Raw genomic sequence first — 19,852 nt, forward strand, 5'->3', positions numbered from 1 at the left:
TAAGGTGGAGAGTTATGAGACCTTTTATGGGTACAGGATTTTACGTAGTCTTCACAACAGACATAGGATACGTGGGCTCCTCGGTGGCCCAGGAAAACAGGCTCCCTCTTCTCCCTCCTGAACCCAAGATTCCTCGCCCCAGATCCCCTCACACCCAGGAGTCCAGGCCTTTCCTCCTCCAGGACTCACAGTCTAGGTCCCCAGCTCCCTCCTCGCTCTGGACCCACAGGTCTGGACCTCCATGGAGGTCTTCCCTCTGGGGCTTCAGGGCTCAGGTAGCCCCTTGCTCTGCTTCACAGTGAAAAAACCGGGGCTCAGCTCCGAGAGGTGATGTGGTTCGTCAGGAAAGCAAAGTCAAGATTCAGGTCCCTGCCTGTCTGACTCTTAAGAAGACAATGGGATGCTGTGGAAACCTAGCTGCTCACGAATCAGGCAGGTCATTTCAAACCATGGCTCTGCCCCTTTTCTCTGGGCAAGTCCCTTCCCACCTCTTGTCCTCACTTTCCTCCTCTACAAAACTGGGATAATTATCCAATAGACTTTTAAGCTCCATGAGGGCTCAGGTTATATCTATTTGCTTCACTGTGTGTTCCTAGTGCCCAGGGTGGTGACTGGTGTACGGTATGTGTTCAATAAACATTTGTTGAAAGCATGCACGGATGAAAGAACGAAAGCATTCCTCCTTCAAAGAGCTGTTGTGAGGGTTAAATGAGATTGTGGGCCTATACCTTCTGGCACATAGAGGCACCAGATAGAATTTTTTCCCTCTCAAGTCTATTCTTCAAAGGTTAATAAGAAAGATTAATTCTACTGTCAATAACCAATCCAACACTTATTTTGTGAGCATCTGATATGCCCCCAGGTACTGTAGTGTACAAAGCCATATGGAGTTGCATGCTAGGTGGGGAAATAGACAATAAACAAATACATGTAAAATGAAATATTAGGTACAGTCAAGTGCTATAATGGAATATCATGGGGGGAAGAGAATAGGGAGTGATGGAGATGTGATGTTTTGGGGGTTTTTTAAGATTTTTTTTTTGATATGGACCATTTTTTGGAAAGTCCTTATTGAAGTTGTTACTTTATGTTTTGGGTTTTTTTGGCCCTGAGGCATGTGGGATCTTAGCTCCCCGACCAGGGATCAAACCCACACCCTCTGCATTGGAAGAAGTCTTAACTACCGGACTGCCAGGGAAGTCCCAAGATGTGTTGTGTTCATTAGAATAGTCAGGGAAGGCTTCTAGGAAGAGGTGATATTTGGAAGAAGTAGGATTTAGCTGAGATTGAAGACCTGGTGGTCTGGGAATGGAAAGATTAGAAAGGGTCAGAGGTGTCCCAAGGGGACACCTTAATTTGAAAATAACTCAGGGCAAAAAATGAAAGGTAGGGTCCAAAGGTCCTGCTTTAGGTGGAGAAAAAGAAACAGCAGGGGCCATGGCTTTGTTTCATGTGGTGAGAAGTGATGTGCCCTGTGAAATGTGTCAGAAAACCCTGTGCAGCTGTGGATACACAGAAGGGAGGTTAGCTACAGACAGGGATGGAGGGGAAAGGGTTGCTCTCTCTGGGAACTTGCAACCTCTGCCCCCTCAGAGAATTTTCCTGACACCCTCAACTGCACAGAAGTAGAAATTATTCCTGAGAAGCAGTGTGAAGATGCCTACCCTGGGCAAGTCACAGATAGTATGGTCTGTGCAAATGAAAGCAGTGGGGCTGATACATGCCAGGTGAGTGACTTCTGAAACCCTCTTCTTCCCTCATTCGCCCTGTAGAGACTGGAGGCTTGGCAGTGGGGTGATCCCCAAGAGTCAGCACCCCTAACTCTACAGAGGGGGAAGCAGGTTCAGAGAAGGCACACTCTCCCTGCAGGTGACACAGCACAGGAATCAGAATAATTGAATTGTCCTTGTTGTTTTCTTGGGAACGCTTGTCTGCAGGGTGGGGTGCAGGGACAAGGTGGGGATTAAAGGGAGTGAGAGGATAAGTCCGTGAAGGAAAGAGTCTGCGTCTAGAGGGTGCGCAAGCTCCCTGCCCTATTTCTCAGTGTCAGTGTCTGGAATTTGTGCTGACTTTACCGATGATCAGGTAGTCAGCTGTCTTTCTTCGAGTCCTGACTGGGTTCCCTAGCATGATTGCTTTCTCCTATGATTGGTTCCTTGGGGAGCAGTGCTGTCTTCCCAGCTGGCCACGGAACGGCGCCACTGACTTCAATGCTCCCTCAGTGAGCTCCCCAACCCCAAGGTGACACATCTTGAGATTTGCCGTAGATATAACACTCTCTTTCCTATTGGCTGCAACTTCAGTCCTCACGGCTCCCCTTGGATTTGTCCCCTTCATGGAAGCCCCGCCCCCTTTGCTTATGATTGGTCCCTTAGAGTCAGGGACAGCTGCTGCAGCACAGCAAGACACCAGTTCTCAGGTGTGATCATGAGCTGGAAGATGAGTCATCTGGCAAAGGATCAGGACATAAGTCTGTGTGCAAAGGAAGTATGAAGCTGGGTGTCTGGGTGGGACTTAGGAACGGGACCAAACCCAAAGGGCACGAGAGGACTGGGGATTTGGGGCTGTCGTCAACGTGGGGGCATGCATCATTAATAACAAGGCTATGGGGTTCCGAGTTCATTTTTAACCAAAAGAGATTCTGAGCATATGTGACAGTGTCCCAGGGAAACGTCCTTCTCAGATTGTGGGTTTGTACAATGGTTAGACTATGGGCAATCCTCAGCATTCGAATTCTGACCCTTCTGCCTCCTGAGCCGTTGATTTTGCACGAGGGTTCTACCTTCTTTTAAACTTCCCTTTTTTCATCTGTAAAATGGGGAAGACAGTCCTCGCTTGGTCCCATGAGACGCATAGACACGTGGTTTGCAGAGCATCCGACACATCACATGGTAGATGCGTAAGGAATGGAAGCTGCCTCGTTCCTGGTAGGATGAGGTAAGGCAGCCCATATTATTTCATTCGTTCACTTGCCTTGAGAAGTAGATTTTGCTTTCCTCCACTTTAGAGAGGGGCAAAGTGAGGCTGGGAAAAATTAAATCACTTACCTGAGATCACGAGGAGGGCACCTAGGGTTGGTGAAACCTGGGTTTGTCTGACTTGTGAAGTCAAGTTCTTCCTATCACGCCCTGTGGCTGAATGGCTCAGGGAACAAGGAATGACGGGGCTGTTGACTGATCTGTGGATGACAGCGCTTTGCCAACCAGTATTCATTTAAGTACCTCCTACACTCCCTGGTTTGGGCTGGGTGCTTATAAAAACACCTTTGAACACCAGACACATTCCCTCTGCTTGTGAAGACCAGTGTTTAGCAATAAAGTCAGATTAAATAGTGAAGAACACGGAAGGACAGGGACTTCCCTGGTGGTGCAATGGTTAAGACTCCACACTCCCAATGCAGGGGGCCCAGGCTTGATCCCTGGCCCGGGAACTAGATCCCACATGCATGGCACAACTAAGGAGCCTGCTGCTGCAACTAAGACCCAACACGACCAAGAAACCCCCACAACAACAGAAAGACAGATATGCCAGACTTCCCTGGTGGCACAGTGGATAAGAATCCGCCTGCCAACGCAGGGGACATGGGTTCTATCCCTGGTCCGGGAAGATCCCACATGCTGCGGAGTAACTAAGCCTGTACGCCAAAACTACTGAGCCCACATGCCACAACTACTGAAGCCCACGCTCCTAGAGTCCGTGCTCCACAACAAAGAGAAGCCACTGCAACGAGAAGCCTGAGCACCGCAATAAAGAGTAGCCCCTTCTCGCCACAACTAGAGAAAGTCTGTGCGCAGCAACAAAAACCCAATGCAGCCAAAGTAAATAAAAAATTAAATCTTAGGGCTTCCCTGGTGGCGCAGTGGTTGAGAATCTGCCTGCCAATGCAGTGGACACGGGTTCAAGCCCTGGTCTGGGAGGATCCCACATGCCGCGGAGCAACTAGGCCCGTGCGCCACACCTACTGAGCCTGCACGTCTGGAGCTTGTGCTCCGCGACAAGAGAGGCCGCGACAGTGAGAGGCCTGTGCACCGCGATGAAGAGTGGCCCCCCACTTGCCTCAACTAGAGAAAGCCCTCGCACAGAAAGGAAGACCCAACACAGCCATAAGTAAATTAATTAATTAATTTAAAAAAATTAAATCTTAAAAAATAAAAGACACATATGCCAAGCACACCAGAAGAGACATTCTGGTGATTGAGGAGTGGACAGCAGGGCTCCAGAGCAGTGTCTGCTTTCCTCTTCTTAACCGTATGCCGAGGAGGCAGAGGGCTGAAGAGAGAATCCAGGAACGAAGATTTGGACAACAGATAACAGATTGGAAGTCTCGCCAGAATTCCTCTCTTTGGGAAGCCAGGAGGGAAAGATACAGCTTGCTGGCTCACGGCGCTGTGAGGTCGAGTGGCCTAGCATCTGCCCCTACCTGATTTGGGAGCCCAAGTCGAGAGGGTTGACACACCTCATGCCCGGGGTCCCAGAGTGGAATTAGTGGGGTCGGGGGCCCGAATTCTGGGGTCTGATTTGGGATTTGATGAGAGTAAGTGTCTCAGAAGTTTGGGGGACTTCACTTGAGTTTAGTCAGTGTGGGATCAACTGTATGGTGTTCAGTGGTGAACTTTATTTTAGTGTGTGAAAGGAAGTATGGAGTCGGGTGGGGTATGGAGTTGGAAAAGTGAAGGTGGGGTGAGGGAAAGGGTTTGGCATGGAAATGGGATGGGATTTCATGCAGAAATTGGGCTGTAGATGAGAGTAGGGCCGGGACTGGAGTCAGAGTGTTGGGATTGGTGTGACTGGTGCATGTGGTCAGGTTTGGGACAGAGGCTATGGTGACATTCAGTGTTTGGGTCAAAGTTGAGTTTGGGTTAGGGTTAGGGATCTAGGGTTTGAGTCACGAGTCAGGGTTAAGGTTGACTGAGGGGTGGAATCTAGCCTGAGTTGATATTTGGAGGCAGGAACTTGGTAGGAACTAGATTCCAAGTTGACGTAAAAGTTTAGAATTGGTCAAGGATATAGCAGAATTGAGGGTTAGGATTGGGTACGACTTAAGGTTTCGGGTTAAAACTCATGCTTGCATCAATATCGGTGTTGAGCCTTAGTATATGCGTCTTCTACCGTCAGATACCAAGCTTGGTCAGAATTCAGAGTGAAACCTATGTGTTACCTTTTTACATTTCTATAATTTGACTGTATCCTTTACCGACGTTAGTGGTGGATGAGAAGATAGACTACCATCTTTCAATATGCTTATTTATTCTGTTTCCCATACAACATTGTTTCGTTTTGGAATATGTGTCATGTGATATTCAGGCTTATAATAAAAATAATTGTATTATTAAAAAAAAAACGATTGGTGTTGAGAATTGTGTCCAGGTAAGGATTGGAGTTAGAATTATGCATGAAGTGCCTGGATTCTCTCTTCAGCCCCTGCCTCCTCAGCATTCTGTTAAAAAAGAGTGAGGTCTTGTTCACTCTCTCATAGGCGCTTGGTCATATCCAGCCGTGTCTTCGCAATGAATGGTACCACCATCCACCAAGCAAGAGACCTTGAAGCCTTACATCTGTCTCCCTCACCACACCTTCCATTCAACCCATCACCAAACCCTGTTGATTATCCTAAATGCAGCTTGAATCCATCCACTATTACCATCTCCACCTCCCCAATGGCTTTATCCAAGTCATCATCTCTCATCTGAACAATAACAATAGTTTCCTCATGTCTCCGCATCCCCTTAAAATCCCCTTCGTATAGCAGCTAGAAAACACAAATCTCGTTATGTCACTCCATCTCTCTGCTTGACCATCTGCGGTGTTTTGGCTTGGTCCACCAGCCACTTCTCTCCCCAGTCCCAGGAAGGCTTCCACCACTCCAGAGTTAACATCCAGAAGGGGCACCATCTTGAAGGAGAAGAAAAGAGAATTCTTCTGGAGTCTCTTTTTGGAAATAAGAACGTCTTTCCGAGAGTGCCCCAGTGGTCTTCCCCTCATTCCTCATTGGACAGAACTGCATCACATGTTCATTTCTAAACCAATCGCTGGCAGGCAGAAATGGCTTTTCTGCTTGGTGCAGTAAAGGTTACAATCACGATGAGGATAAAAGATTATCCAAACAAAATTGGGGCTCTGATAGAAAGACAGAAGGAATGAATGTTTGAGTAGGCAGCAATAGTGTCTATTATGGGCCAAACTATGGGACAAAAATAGAGTTGGGGTAGGGGTCAGGATTGAGGTAAGATTTGGGCTCAGGGCTGAGGAACAAATCACATTTTGGGGGTCTGATTTAGAAGTTGGGGTCAATTCCACTTTTAGGAACTTGCCTTCAAGTATAAGGGTTCCCATCTCACTCAAGGTAAACACCAAAGTCCTACACTGATCTTTAAGGTCTTATGCCATCCTGGTCCTATTATCTCCCCGACCTCATTACCTGTCCTTGTCCCCCTGCTCATTCAGCTCCAGTCAAAAGGGCTCCCCTGCTAGAACATTCTACGCATGCCCCTTGCCTAACTTACCTGCCCATTTGCTCTACCTAGGACTCACTACCTCCAAGGAGCTACATGGATCAATCCACCATCTCCTTTAAGATTTTGTTCAAATGTCATGTTCATGTGGAATCTTCCTAATATTATAACCCCAGGGGTCCCTGAGAGTGGAGGAAACCAATAACTCCCTATCCCTCTTCCCTGCTCTTTTTTTAAAATTTTATTTAAATCTTTTTAGAAATTTTATTTATAAATTTTATTTAAATTTTATTTAAATTTTATTTATTTTTTAAATTTTATTTTATTTATTTTAAATATTTATTTTATTTGAAGGTACACTATGACTCAGACAATCCCCACGATCTTCTTTCTTGTTCCCGGGTTCTCCACATGACGTTTCTGCTTTTTTCCTTTTCAATGTACATTTCTCTCGGTCTTGTATTTTTTTTTTTTTTTTTTTTGCGGGCCTCTCACTGCTGTGGCCTCTCCCGTTGCGGAGCACAGGCTCTGGACGCGCAGGCTCAGCGGCCATGGCTCACGGGCGCAGCCGCTCCGCGGCATGTGGGATCTTCCCAGACCGGGGCACGAACCTGTGTCCCCTGCATTGGCAGGCGGACTCTCAACCGCTGCGCCACCAGGGAAGCCCTCAGTGTTGTATTTTTAATGCAGAGTTTTTGCTTTGAAAAAGCACAAACTGCAACAAAGCAAGTCGATACTGCCTAAAATATTAGACGTGAAAAATAATCACGGGTGACTGCTTGGTTGACCTTGAAAATATACTGAGAATAGAGCTCTACTTTCTGTTCATTATTAGTTGCAAGGTGACTCTGAAATAAATACAGGTCTGTTACTTTCTCATACAGTCTGGTGGCGTAACAAAGATGTTTTTTGACCTTCTGATGCATAATAGTAAGTTGCAGGCACATAGGAATTATAAAATATATTTATTAAATGATTGTTAAATGGCTGAATGTTGGCATTGATTTAAATACCCTCTTCCCTGCTTTTATTTTTCTCTGTAGTACTTACCAACATCTAACAAACTATTTATTTTATATATTTACTTTTGTATTCACAGTCTCCACCCACTAGAACAAGAGGCTGTATGAAGAAATTTTTTTTTTTATATGAAGAAATTTTTGTTTACTTTGCTGACCACAGTGTCCCCAGGAACCAGAATAACTGCCGGCACAGAGTATAAGCTTAGTAAATATTGCTTGAGTGAACACAATCAGCGAGGATGAATGTACAAGGAAGCTCAACCCAGCATTATTATAATTAAAACTATCCCAAAATACTCCAATTTGAAACAGACTACATAAGTCAGGGTACAACTATAGTATGGGATGTTATGCAACCATTAAGAAGGAAGGAGACCCATTTAAACACACTAAGAGGAGGGACTTCCCTGGTGGCTACTCTGAGCTTCCAATGTAGGGGGCCCGGGTTTGATCCCTGGTCAGGGAACTAGATCCCACACGCATGCCACAACTAAAAGTTCACATGCCACAACTAAGGAGCCTGCCTGCCGCAACTAAGACCCAGCACAACCAAATAAATACATATTTCCAAAATTTTTTTAAATAGATAAATATACTAGGAGGAAAAAATTTTCAAGGTAATTTACAAAGAAAAAGGTTATATTAGATAATGTTTAGTACAGACCTTTTTGTTATAAATACGTAATATGTATAGAAATCTCTCTATCACAGGAGAACAGAGACTATATTGATAAACGTAAGCATTTATCAGGGTGGAGTTAGGGAAAGCGTTTTCTTTTTCATTCATACCCTATATTACGTTCAAAAGACATGACTGGGTTCCAGCCTGAACAAATTATCACAAGCTCGTCAGAATTACGGTATGGGCTCTAGGTCATCCCTGAGAGGGGACTGGGGCAAGAAAGTGGCCCCAAAGGAGGACCCAAGTCACAGCGCATTTCCTGAGCTCAGCCACTCCTTGAATCTGCCCCTCGAAGCCAGAGCACCTGCGGCTCCCGCCTCCGTAGCGGCCACCGGGGATGCTGGGCCCAGAGGGTGCTGCGGGAGGGTGGAAGAAGTAGAGTGCTGCCAAGTGAATTAGCTGCCTCGGGGCTTCGAGATAACCAGATGCACAGGAAGAGTGTCTCAGAGCCTTTCCCACCTGCATCCCGGGGCGCTGAGGGCGGGGGCGGGGGCGGGGGCTGGACGTGGTATAAGACTGCCGCCCTCGGCAGGTCCGGAGACACTTGACTCCCAACCGAGTCTGCGCCCCACGTCAGATCAGGCCCTCCGGAGGTGAGAAGGGGCCTCATTTGGGGGGGGGGGGCGATGAGGCTGGCTGGACAGCTGACTCCTGTTCCTGAGGGGAGGGGGCAGTGGGAAGCCTGGACGCCCGCGCCCGGCTCTGACAGATGAGGGGCTGGAGGTCTGCAATTTCTGGTCTCTTAGGGGAAAAGGAACTAGGGATACAGACTTATGGATGGCGAGAGATGGGAGACCAGATTCCTGGGTCCCAAGGGGAAAGACTCCTGGGTCTGAAGGAGGAGGGGGCTGGGGGCCAGGACTCCTGCTTCCTGAACTCTGTCCTTCTCCCCAGCAAAAGAGACCCCTCCTCTACCTGGCAGCCCCTGAGAGACTCAGAGAAGCCACCATGGCAGGATTCCTTCTTCCAGCCCTGCTGACCCTACTGCTGTCCTTAGCCCTGGGATCTGCTGCACAGGAAGGTGAGGGCCGGTCTGGGAGGGCTGCCCTAACCCTTGGACCTCCCATCATCCCCAGTGACCCTCTTCAAGGGCCCCTCTCTCCAAGGGGTCCCTGAGTCAGGACCTCCCTCTGCTCCAGCAGCTTTCTCCCTCAGAAGACAAGACTCTTCTGCCACTTTTCTTCCTGCTTCCTTCTGACTCCTGGGGTCTCTGTGTCACCCGGGCCCTGTCTTCTGCACTCAGGGTCTCTCCTATGAGCTTCTGTCGTCAGCCCCAGACAGACAAGATGCTCCTCCTGGGTTTCTGAGTGGGCTGCCTCTGTCTCTCTCCATCTCCATCTCCTGCTTTCTCTGCACTGTTCTCCATTTCTGCCTCTGCATTTCTCCCTGTCTCTCTGTCTGTCTCCATCTCTGTCTCCAAATCCCTCCGCTGCTGACTCAGCCTTCCTCTGAGGCTTACTACCCATGTTTTTCTCCATGTCTCTCTCCAGCCCAGGATAAGAACAGCGAGAAGATTATTGATGGGATTCCGTGTCTAACAGGCGCCCAGCCCTGGCAGGTGGCCCTGCTCAGAGGCAATCAGCTCTACTGTGGAGGCGTGCTGGTCAACGAGCACTGGGTGCTTACTGCTGCCCACTGCCTGATGAAGTACGTGGGCACGGGTGCTCTGAGCACTTCCAGCTCTCCCTCTGGGTCCCTGCCCACCCCCCAGTCTCTGTTCCACCGACCCCCGTCTCTGCCTTCCCCCCTCTCTGGGTCTCTGTCTTTCCCCCCCACCCCCGCCCAGGATCTCTGTTTTTCTCTCTCTGGGTCTCTGTCCCACTCTCTCACTCCCAGTGACGCTATGAATGTTGCTCCGATCTCCCAGTTCGTACAACGTGCATATGGGCAGTGAATACCTGAGCAGAGGCCAGAAGATCAGGGCCACAATGTCATTCCGCCACCCTGACTACTCCACACAGAGCCAGGCTAATGACCTCATGCTGGTGAAGCTAAGGACGCCGGCCAAGCTGTCATCCACCGTGAAGAAGGTCAACCTGCCTTCCCGCTGTGAACCCCCTGGGACCACGTGTACCGTTTCTGGCTGGGGCACCACCACCAGCCCTATTGGTGAGGCTCCCTCAGTGACCCAGGAGCCCCAGATCCTGAACCCCTCCTCCCTCAGACCCCGGAGACCAGGAATCAGGTCCTTTTTCAACATCCTAATGTTGAGCACCCCAGCCCCCTCCTCCTTCAAGGTCTAGGATCCTGGACCCCCATCCTCTCCCCATCAGGACCCACGGGTCCACAGTCCCAGGCCTCTGACTAACAAGCCCCCCCACCCTCATCTTGCAGCGACCTTTCCAGAGGAACTCATGTGCACAGACGTCGACATCATCTCCTCTGAAGACTGCAGGAAGGTTTACAGGGACTTGCTGGGAGATTCCATGCTGTGTGCTGGCATCCCCAACTCCAGCACCAATGCCTGCAACGTGAGCCCTCCTTCCTCCCCCGCCCTGGGTCCCTGGCTGCTTCATCTCAGCACAGAGCCCCATCTCCCCCCTCTATCCAGAATCTTTGCACCTGACCTTGGCGCTGAGCATTCCATCATCACCCCCCGCCCCACCCTAGCCCAGGTTTCCTAGCTTTCTCTATCCCATTCTCTGCTCAGGTCAGTAGTGGCAGCCCAGTGGGGGCTGGTATGGCCCTGAGGATGAGGCAGAAAGATGAATGGGAGGGGCTGGGGATGGGCAACATGCGGCCAGGATTAGGGGAAGGCGAGTGAAGCCTTGGCTTCAAACCCAAACCTTAAAGGGGAGGGTGTGCCCAGAAAACTCAGTAATCAAGATAAATCACATTCTTATGCAATATTTTTTAAAAAAATCTATGCAGAAGTCCACGATGAACAAAATGTCAGAATTTTCAATAAAGAGGCATCAGTCTTACTGAATTTCCCACTTACCTCAGGCTTCAGTAAGTCTCAGCACAGCCCTGTACCGACCCTTTATCTAAAATTGGGATACTGTGTTTATCATGGACTTTTTCATATTAAATTCAATTTTAAGGTATTGCAGGAAAATACTGTTTATTGCAATTACCGAAGTTAATGTCTCACTCACCTCACTTGGGTCCTGGTCCCGGGCAAAGAACTGTCTCTCCCCTCCTCTTTGTAACCCCCTCCCTGTCTCTGAACAGTATCTTCCCACATCTCCCTTTACACCTAATTTCATTTCATTCTTTCCATCAGTGTTGCCACCCACCCCCGCCCCCATTGGCTGTCTGCTTCTGTCACTCTTTTTTTTTTTTTTTTTGGTGGTACGCGGGCCTCTCACCGTTGTGGCCTCTCCCGTTGCGGAGCAGAGGCTCCGGACGCGCAGGCTCAGCGGCCATGGCTCACGGGCCCAGCCGCTCCGCGGCTTGTGGGATCCTCCCAGACCGGGTCATGAACCCGTGTCCCCTGCATCGGCAGGCGGACTCCCAACCGCTGCGCCACCAGGGAAGCCTGTCTCTCTTTTTATCTGCCTACCTCTCTGCCGCTCTCTCCAGCCCCTACACAAGTGTTTCTCTGTCCTCCCTCTACTGCTCCACCGTTCTTTTCTCCATCCTTTGCTTAACTCTCTTCCTCTTCTCTGTGATTCCCTTTCTTTGTCTCTCTCCCCGTACCTCCACTCCTTTTGCTCTCACCTGCACCCTCAGCTGTCAGGGGTGGTGGGAGGGTAAGTGTTAGGGATGGGGTGATGGGCCAGGAATGTGTGTCCTAGAGAATGGGACATCCTTCTCTTCCGCTAGTGAGGGCCGGCTTCACGAATGCGCAAGTTGTACAGTGACACGCGCTCCCACACTCAGGAGAGTCCCACCCTCGGTTTAAAGCACTCCTGTTGCTGTCTTGAAATTCTTAATACCTTCTGAGCGAGGGAGCCCACACTATCATTTTGCACGGGGCCTTATGAATTGTGTCATCTGTTAGGACCCCGATTTCCAAGACCAGCCTGTCCCTCTTTCATGCCCACGTATCCATTCCCTGGAGATACTGCCCCTTCTCCCACGGGCTTGGCGCTGAGTCCTCGAAGATGGGGAAGAAATGGGGCTCTGACCGCCTGGAAGCCCTGCCCCTTCCCTGGGATTGGTCCCATTGGCCGGGGCTCAAGCCAATGTCTTCAGAGAACGTGCTTTGTCTTCTCCATGACGGCCCTAATTCCTGCTCTACTATTGGTCCCCAGAGACTATGAGTCTCTCCCCATTGGCCGGGGTGGAAGTCCAGGGTCTGGCAAGACAAAGACTGACAACCGTGGGGGTGAATGAGACAGAAGTGGGGGCGGGACTTCACGCTGAAGCTGAAGCTAATTTGCTTTGTCCCCTCCAGGGTGACTCAGGGGGACCACTGATGTGCAAAGGTACTTTGCAAGGCTTGGTGTCCTGGGGAACTTTCCCTTGCGGCCAACCCAACAACCCAGCTGTCTATACCCAAGTCTGCAAGTACATCGATTGGATAAACACCACCATCAGCACGTATTGCTAATCTCTCCGTACTCCCATCTCTCCATCCCTACACCCCGAACAGGAAATTCACAGAAATAAGGACGTCGATGATCTACAGTCATACTTGACTTTACTTTTCCTCAAAGACATATCAAAACCTCCACAATATGCCATGTGTGTAAGTCAATCAAATCAGCAAGGACTTAAAACCAAAACACGAGACACAAAAACCTCAGAGCTGGTAAAGAAGTAGTGAGACCAGCACCTTGGGCCACTGAAACTGTAAATTCATACGATTTTTATGGAAGTTGATTGGGCAACGTGAATCAGGACCCTTGTTCTCCACCTTTGACCCAGCAATTCTAGTTCTAGGAAGATACTACTAAAAAAAAAAAAAAAAAAAAAAAAAATCCAAAATGTGGAGCAAGGTTTGAATTTATCACAACATTATTTATCATAGCAAAACAGTGGAAACACTGAATATGTCCGGAATCGGTGGAGTGTTTAAGTAAACAATAGGCTAGCTTGAGACAAGGATATTATGCAGCTGCTAAGGATAATAATTACGCAGAATTGTTAGTGCTATGCAAGGATGTTTATGCTATGTGATGTTAAATGAGAAAAGGAAGATACGGAAATATATGTGTATGTGATCATTGCTATGTAAAATGAAAATATTCACAAAATAAAACCTGAGATCATGTGTACCAAACTGCATACGGTGGTAGTCATGGGAAGGTAGCCTGCTTCCTTGCATTTACTTTTCTGCGGGTATGCACTTTATAACCTGAAAAACAACAGTGGAAAAGCTCTGGAGCTCTAAGGTGGAGGAGAGGAGACCCTTAGAGAGGAGAGAAAAATGTATCTGGTTCTTGGTCCCTTGCCTTGCCCCCCTGCTCAGCGGCATATTTTTTCCCCATTTTCTGGGTCTCCGTCTTCCTCATCGGTAAAATGGAGAAGCGAAAGAGGAAAAGGGAAGGTAAAGAGAGGAAAAGGGAGGGAGGAGAGAATATGTCTACTTCTTCAGGGTGGAAAGGGGCGTGAAAGTGTTTCTGGGCATTTCACGGGTGACAAACTAGGAGAGAGGGAGAAGGTGTGGGGGAAGCATAGGGCTGGCAGGAAGACAGGACACCTGGGTCCCACGGGGGCCCGCCAAAAGTGAGCCCCCAGCCTCCTGGATGCCAGGGGAGGCTGGGGGCTGGGAACCCAGGTAGGTGGTCTCCGTCCTCAAGAAGGCAGGGAAGGGGCCTCAGAAAGGGTGGAGGTAGGAGTCCCAGTGACTCAGCCTGGCCATGCCCCTACTCCTGCCATCCAAGTCTCGTGGGCAGCCGTACCTCAGAAGGTGCTGACAGAGGAAGCCTCTCCGCTGCCCAGGACTCACCTCTCCTACCTGTCTTTCCAGGTTCTCCCCCAGAATCCTCGCCTGGTCAACATTCTCCTCTTGTTGACGCTCCGCCATCTTCCCCTCTCTCCTAGCCTCCTATTCTCCCACGCGTCTCCGTACTGCAGGAATCCTGGAGCCACCGTGGACTCCCTTAACTTCCTCTGGTGTTCCTGTGCACAGGAGGCTGAGCCCCCGCCTCCCTCAGACCCAGCAGTCCAGGCCCCCAGCCCCTCCCGCCTCCGGATCTGTGTCAAGTTTAAGGAACGTCAAGAGTATTTGGCCACCACCCTCGTGAAACTCCATCAACTTCCCCTCTCTCCAGCAAGCCACCCCAAATCCATATTCAACCTAAAAGTTTAAAAAGGAACAAAACATGGGGCTTCCCTGGTGGCGCAGTGGTTGGGAGTCCGCCTGCCGATGCAGGGGACGCGGGTTCGTGCCCCGGTCCGGGAGGATCCCACATGCCGCGGAGCGGCTGGGCCCGTGAGCCATGGCCGCTGAGCCTGTGCTCCGCAGCGGGAGAGGCCACAGCAGTGAGAGGCCCGCGTACTGAAAAAAAAAAAAAAAAAAACTTCATTTTTCTTTGGGTGGCTGATAAAGTGTAATAGTTAAAGACACTGACTCCAGAAACTGCGCTCTTCGGGTGCCAATCCCAGCTCTGACAGCTGCACGCTATTCACCTTTGAGCACATCACCTCCCCACCCTTGTTCCTTCAACCTTGAAATGAGAGAAGTAGCACCTATTTCCCAGGGTTATTATGAAGATTGTATAAGTTTACTATTCAGAAAGTGCTAGAACATTGTCTGACACAGAATAAGCCTGCAATGAGTGTTGGGCTTTTTTTGTTTGTTTGTTTGTTTTTGGCTGTACCACACGGCACGTGGGATCTTAGTTGCCCAACCAGGGATCGAACCCGCGTCCCCTGCATTGGAAGCGTGGCGTCAACCACTGGACCACCGGGGAAGCCCCTGAGTGTTGGTTTTTATTGCTCGTGGCTTCTGGCTCTCTTCCCTGCTTACACTTTCGTAAAGTTTTCTTGTAAAACATTTTCTTTATTGAAGACTTTTGCAGAGCGTGTCACTTGGGAGAAAAACATCTCATAAATAAGCATGCGCGGCGTGTGGGGATGGCAGAACCATGAAGGCCACTGGCAAATGCCTGGAGCTGGGGACTTCATTCTCTCCCTTAGAGGTTCTTCCACTCCCCACTGCCTACCACCTCCCTCCTTTCCCACAGGGCTCCCAGTAACTCCTCCCAAATCCACCCATCCCGTATTATAGTAAGGTGGGACCAGACGGGGCCCCAAGAGACGCTCCATGTCCACCGCCATGTTGGAAGCTGAGTTCCAATTCCGGCTCCACCGTTTCCTGGGTGTTTGAGGTTGAGCAATGAAATTCCTTTCTCTGAGCCTCAGTTTTCTTTTGTGTAAAACAGCCGTGGGAGGAATGAAGTCATTTAGTCATTTGGTCAACATTTGCTAAGGCTTCCTCTGGGCCGAGTCCTGTGCTGGTGCTTGGGACGTAGAGGTGAGCGAGAACCAGCGCCTACGCTCAAGGAGCTCATGGTCCAGTGGGGGAGGTGGGTGTGGATCCAGACGGTCACCCTCCAGCGTGACATGAAGGAGGCACCTGCTGTGGGATCTTAGTTGAGAGTGACTAACCCGTCTGCAGAGGGTTGGAAGTTGGGTGGTGTTCAGGGAAGTCTTCCTGAAGGAGGTAATGTTTAAGCAAAGACTTGAAGGACAAGTTGTTACCAGGAGAAGCTGGGAAGAACATTCTGGGAGGCGGGAATAGCCTAGACGAAGGCCTAGAGGTTAGAAGACATGGAATGGTTCAGGAAAGCTTCAAGTAATCTCCACGGCTGGAGCACAAGAACACAAATGGGTAGAGCTGCACTGAGAATGTGGCAGCCGCTCGCCTTGGTGGCTCCTGACTTGTGAACTGCGGCAGCTCCAACTGAGCTGTGCTGTAATTGTAAGACACATCGGATTCCAAGCATTTATCGTGCAAAACAATAAGAAAGCAAACCACCTCTTCAAAACTGTATTTTGGGGACTTCCCTGGTGGTCCAGTGGTAAAGAGTCCACCTTGCAATACAGGGGATGTGGGTTCGATCCCTGGTCAGGGAGCTAGTATCCCACATGCCTCGGGGCAACTGAGCCCATGGGCCACAACTCCTGAGCTCGCGCGCCTCAACAAGAGGCCCTGTGCTGCAAACTACAGACCCCACGCGCTCTGGAACCCGCGCACCACAACTACAGAGCCTACGCGACCTGGAGCCCGGACGCCACAACTAGAGAGAGAAAACCTGAATGCCACACCTAGAGAGAAGCCCGCGCACCACAACGAAGAGCCCGCGCGCCGCAACGAAAGATCCTGCATGCCTCAGTAAAGATCCCGTGTACTGCAACTAAGGCCCGACGCAGCCAAAATACATTAAATAAATAAATAATAAATCTTTAAAAATAAAATTGTATTTTGATTTCACATTGGAATACTATTGTTTTGGATGTATTGGGCTGAATGAGATGTTAAAATGAACTCTTGTTTTTTGGGTTTTTTTTTTTTTACTTTAAAAAAAAATTGTGGCTACTAGAAAATTTAAAAGTGCATGTGGGGACTCCCCTGGTGGTGGGGTGGTTAAGAATCCGCCTGCCAATGCAGGGGACATGGGTTCCAGCCCTGGTCTGGGAAGATCCCACATGCTGCGGGGCAACAAAACCCATGCGCCACAACTACTGAGCCCGCGTGCCACAACTACTGAAGCCCGAGAGCCTAGAGCCCGTGCTCCACAAGAGAAGCCACCGCAATGAGAAGCCCGTGCACCGCAAGGAAGAGTAGCCCCCCCTCACCGCAACTAGAGAAAGCCCGCACGCAGCAGTGAAGACGCAATGCAGCCAAAAATAAATAAATTTATTTTTTAAAAAATGCATGTGTACCTGGCATTATATTTCTTTTGGCCAGTACTGCTGTGGGTGCTGGGGGACCCAGGCCAGGGCTGTGAGCCAGACAGAGGCAACGTCAGCTCTGACACAGGAAGATGCCTCAGAGGTCAAGTGAAGGATACAGAGAAGGGGAAGAGTTTGAGGTAATGGTCCAGGTGGGAGAGAAGCAGGTCTGAGCTGGGACCGGGGACATAGGGATGGAGAGAAGGGACCACACGGAGAGAGGGGGCAGTGGGATAGGACTTGGGGATCAATGGGCCATGAGCGGTCCAACCTGGTACCTGGGAGGATGGTGGGTCCTGAGAACAAGATGCTGGGTTCAGTGGGGAGATGAGTGAGAAGGGCCTGGGGGAAACTGGGGGGCGAGGGGAGCAGCCCCAGAGAATATATCAAATGCCAAATTGGTTTTCATCCCAGGAGTGACAGGAGAGAAGCAAAGGTGTTAGCAATTAGATTTAATGCAGGAATTAAATGCTACCCACAGTGCCAGGCCCAAGCTGGTGCTGAGGTCGACGTTATTCATATCAGTTGCACTTATTGCTCAATGACTTTCCCCAAAGCTTCCCTTTTCCATCTTGCCCGTCCCTGTGATTATCACACCCATTTCCCTACAGGCGGCCGCACGTACACCCATTCCTCCAGCTCATGCCAGTCTGCCATTTCCCGACATGCACCAGACCCTTTAACTACCTCTCTCCTCCTGACTAAAACGCCCAAGTTTAAAGACACCTCTTCAAATCTTCCTGGATCCCCCCATAGCTTCCTGGACCCCCGTTTCTCATCACACTCTTCCTGCATTCCCATTTATTTCTGTGTCTCTCTGTACACGTTAAATCTCATCAACAAGTCCTGAAATCCTCCTGGGTCCCGCTAGCTCCCCCGCTGCCCTCTCCCACGCCACCCCTTCTGCAGGAGCTAACTCCCCTCTGTGCGTACACATGCTTCTCTTGGAAATGCAGGTGGAACCTAGGAGAGGTAAGGAGAGATTTAGAGAGTGTTAACGGAGACTTGGAAAATCAAGGGGAAAGACAGAGATACAGAGAAAAATATGGAGAAAGAGGCAGAGGGGTGGAGAGACACAAACAGAGACAGACACGGAGGCACCCTCCGCCATGGCCAGGGAGAGAGCTGGACACCGAGAGACTTGGAGAAGGGGGACCAGGCGGGTCAAGAGTCCTGATATCCGGGCAGAGGTGGGTGGACACTCAAAGGACAGCAACAGGACTGTCAGATAGAGATAAAGGGAAGCTATTGATGCAGCTGGCCGTCCACCTGCCCGGAAGAGAGCTTGAGAAATGGAGCTGACAGGAGCATGGCACTGGGTGCTGGGGACAGACAAAGCCCGATTGTTCGAAGGCCCTTTCCCCACAGCGCCTGGGTCTGCACCACAGCCTGGGGCAGGGGCGGGTACCAGCTTGGTGACACACGCTTTCTTGCTGGCTGGTTTTGCTGTGTCTCGCGAGGACACTGAGGTTCTCCAGCACCCACAGAGGGACTTACAGGCAGGTGCGTGAGTCACCCCAACCCCACTGAACCCGTGGGGCCTGGTTCCCGGTGCCCAAGGGTGCTGAACCCAGGAGTGACAGCCTGCAGGCCCCAGAGCACGTGAGAGGTGGGAGTCCAGGAGGACAGGGGGTTCTGTGTGTTTGCCTGGGACGCAGGCATTTGGGTCCTCAGATCCTTTCTTTCTTTTTAAATTAATTAATTTATTTTTATTTATTTATGTTTTGGCTGCACTGGGTCTCTGTTACTGCCTGCGGGGTTTCTCTAGTTGCGGCGAGCGGGGGTTACTCTTCGTTGCGGTGCGCGGGCTTTTTACTGCGGTGGCTTCTCCTGTTGAGGAGCACGGGCTCTAGGCACGCGGGCTTCAGTAGTTGTGGCGCACGGGCTTAGCTGCTCCGCGGCATGTGGGATCTTCCCGGGCCAGGGATCGAACCCGTGTCCCCTGCATTGGCAGGCGGATTCTTAACCACTGCGCCACCAGGGAAGCCCCTCAGATCCTTTCTTGCTCAAGGACCTAGAAGTCTAGGAACTGAGGAGAACAAGCTTCTGCCCTTCCTTCCTTTAGATCCAGGTGTGCAGACTCCCAGCTCCTTTCTCCTTGAAGGTCCGGAATACTCAGCCCCCAGCCCCCTCCTCCCTCAGACCTGGGAACCCGGGCCCCCAGTGCACTCAGGGACCTGCACTGCCCTCCCTGGAAGCCGGGGTCAGGGGGGCCATCAGGCGGGGAGCTGTGGGAGGGTGGGAGGAATATGCGTGGGAGGCCTGGGTGAGGAGGAAAAGGGCGGGTCCCCCTCCTGCCTCGGGAACCTGGGGAGGCAGAGATTAAAAGGACACACCAGGAGCATCTGAGGACAGGACTAGTCTCTTCCGGGGGGGCCAGGGAGCTCAGGGTGTCTGTCTGCCAGGCCCTGGGCGCCACAGCCCCTACATCCTCTGCTTTCTGCCCTCCGTCTCTGACTCTCGAGGCGTCCTCTGTGTTTTCAGTATCACTTCTCTCTCCGCGGTTCCCTGCATTTCTGACTCTCTGTCTGTCTCCCTTTCTGTCTGCCTGTGACACGTACTGTCCCTGCCCCCAACCCAAGAGTCGACCCCCAGGCAGCCGGCCCCCAGCAGGTAAGATCACACCTCCCACCAGAACCTACAGGTGTGGGGTTGAGCAACAGGTAAGCACTGAGCCAAAGGGAGGAGGAGAAATCCCATAGAGGGAAGAACGTCAGGGGCCCTCCCTCCTCCTGTTACTAAGCAGGCAGACTGAAGCCGAGGATAGAAAAATAATGTGAGGTGCGCCGTGAGCAGCAGGTTCTGGGTCCTCTCTGGCGCCCGCCTCCGGGGGACCCTCAGATGGAAGACATGGGTCAGGGAGACAAGAAATCAAGAGGCTAAACAGGGAAGACAGAAGTCAAGGC

General features: G+C 50.6%; 1 protein-coding gene across 1 annotated transcript; it reads left to right on the forward strand.

Annotated features, from left to right (window-relative positions):
- Positions 1-9,104: 9,104 nt before the first annotated feature.
- LOC309836719 (kallikrein-7-like) lies at positions 9,105-12,654 on the forward strand (the record flags this gene model as incomplete). The annotated part of the gene is made up of 5 exons (XM_082676843.1): positions 9,105-9,177; positions 9,647-9,803; positions 10,024-10,265; positions 10,491-10,627; positions 12,499-12,654. The coding sequence occupies 5 exons, from the start codon at positions 9,105-9,107 to the stop codon at positions 12,652-12,654; spliced, it is 765 nt and encodes a 254-aa protein (XP_082532969.1).
- Positions 12,655-19,852: the final 7,198 nt, after the last annotated feature.

The sequence above is a fragment of the Grampus griseus genome (genome assembly GCF_964374135.1).
Source record: "Grampus griseus genome assembly, chromosome: 19".
In the NCBI taxonomy this organism is placed as follows: Eukaryota; Metazoa; Chordata; class Mammalia; order Artiodactyla; family Delphinidae; genus Grampus; species Grampus griseus.